Here is a 1,736-nt window from a genome sequence, read left to right as displayed (position 1 = left end):
GGCTAACAATAACAAATCACCCTACAAAACATGATGCATAATATGCTGGTTGGAGGAAGGAAGGTCATAAAATAAAAGGCTTTGGATTTTTAACTTACATGACATTTCCTTTGTGTATAAGGACATCTGTTGTGGAGTACACTAAGGTGTCTGTCTATGTCATCAATGGCAAGTAACTGACGAGGTCAGTCAGAGTTAGAAGCTTTACAAGTCCGTTTTATTTAGTGTTCTTGCTTTGTGTTTTGAAGTCGTCATGTAACTCTACGAACCAATGTTTCTGATGTGACTCTGAATGAATCTGACCTGTTTTCAAATCGTAAACTTCAGAGAGTTTTTAAACGGGTTTAGAATGTTTCATCAGAATCTGTTGAAATCCGTTACATTCCTTTAAGAATAATTGAAACCGAACTATTTCTCTCATGGGTGTTCCCTCTTGTCGTTCTCAGTGTTTTATAGAAAACATGGCCCCACTATAGACTTGAATTGTAATATCCTTAGACATTGTCATGGCCATCGCTTTTTGCTCTTTATTAAAAACTTCCCTGCGCTAGTGTGCAAGATGGGTGCTCAAAATTTCCTAAGGACAAGTGCAACACTTAAAGGACAAAACACCAGTCTTGCTGTAGTCGAGTGCGCGGGCAACCTTTCCTCCTTGACGTTCATTCGGTTTCCAAATAGAGTGAAATGGTACATCCCAAAATGGACCGGAATTACGTCAGAGTGCACAGTCTTGGATATTATAAAACAAGTCTATAGATGTTTACTGGCTTGGTCTGAATTTCATAGTTGTCTCTGTCATCCAAAAATTGTCAAAGCTGTGGATCTCAGACCAGGAAATACTCTCCTGACCTGGCACACCCCATCTGCCGTTCAGGTTGACTTGAGTGCACCCACTATACCAAAACCCGCCGTGGTAATCTCTGGCACACCCAGTATTGTTGTCGTAAGCGGTGAAGTCTCGGCCAGAATTGTAGGACAAACCTCTGTTCTTGTCGTCATAACCACTGACACTGAGAGCGTAGCCCGGGCCTGGGCCGATAGTGAAGTTGGAGTAGGTTCTGTTGTAGTGTTCGCCCGCATTGCTGACCATGTCAATTTCCAGATCAAAATAACCAGTTTGGACCAAACGCCTCAACGTTTGCAAACCCATCCAGAATTCTCCTGTCATGTTTCCGAAACCGTTTTCGTAGTCTTGAAAGCTTCTGTAGAAATCCACGCTCCCATCAAAGCGGTTCTGCAATACCGTCCACGATTTTCCTTCCTCGTTGAACTCACAAACGACGTCGACTTTTCCCAAGTTGTCTAAAGGGTCCAAAGTCACGACCGCCGACCCATTCTTAATGCTGAGATCGTCACAGCTGGTGAGCCTGGGGAAATTCCCGTGGTTACGGAGAATCTGCTGCTCCAGTCGAGTGTCCAGAGCTTGAATTTTCTCCACCAGCAGCTCTCGAGAAGGTTCCTGCACCGTCACAGTAGCGCTGCTGTTGAAGAAAAGAGGGTTTCCTTGTGCGTCGGTCGCCATGACTTCACAAACGTACTGTCCTGACACGCAATCCTTCGGGTAGGACCAAGACAGCCTCAGGTAAGTACGAGAGTCGGCTTCATCCGTTCTGAAAAACAAAATTGTTCGGCATGAATTATGGTTTGACTTTTAAAAAAAAAGTCTTTTTAAAGGTTTATTTCAAGAAAAAGTTTAAAGGACATCGCCACAAAATCGACTGGAGCCAGCTGATCAA

General features: G+C 43.8%; 1 protein-coding gene across 1 annotated transcript; it reads right to left on the bottom strand.

Annotated features, from left to right (window-relative positions):
* Window positions 1–1,600, bottom strand: LOC101848237 (ficolin-1-like). Its single transcript, XM_005107460.3, has one exon. The coding sequence runs from the start codon at window positions 1,520–1,522 to the stop codon at window positions 761–763; it is 762 nt and encodes a 253-aa protein (XP_005107517.2). The 5' UTR covers window positions 1,523–1,600; the 3' UTR covers window positions 1–760.
* Between the last annotated feature and the right edge of the window lie 136 nt (window positions 1,601–1,736).

This window comes from Aplysia californica, unplaced genomic scaffold, assembly GCF_000002075.1.
Source record: "Aplysia californica isolate F4 #8 unplaced genomic scaffold, AplCal3.0 scaffold00605, whole genome shotgun sequence".
NCBI classification, from domain to species: Eukaryota; Metazoa; Mollusca; class Gastropoda; order Aplysiida; family Aplysiidae; genus Aplysia; species Aplysia californica.
This window is presented reverse-complemented; position numbering and strand designations above follow the sequence as displayed.

Bases quoted from the DNA above. Each gene is read 5' to 3' on its own strand.
- LOC101848237 (XM_005107460.3), bottom strand. From the start codon at position 1,522: ATGGCGACCGACGCACAAGGAAACCCTCTTTTCTTCAACAGCAGCGCT.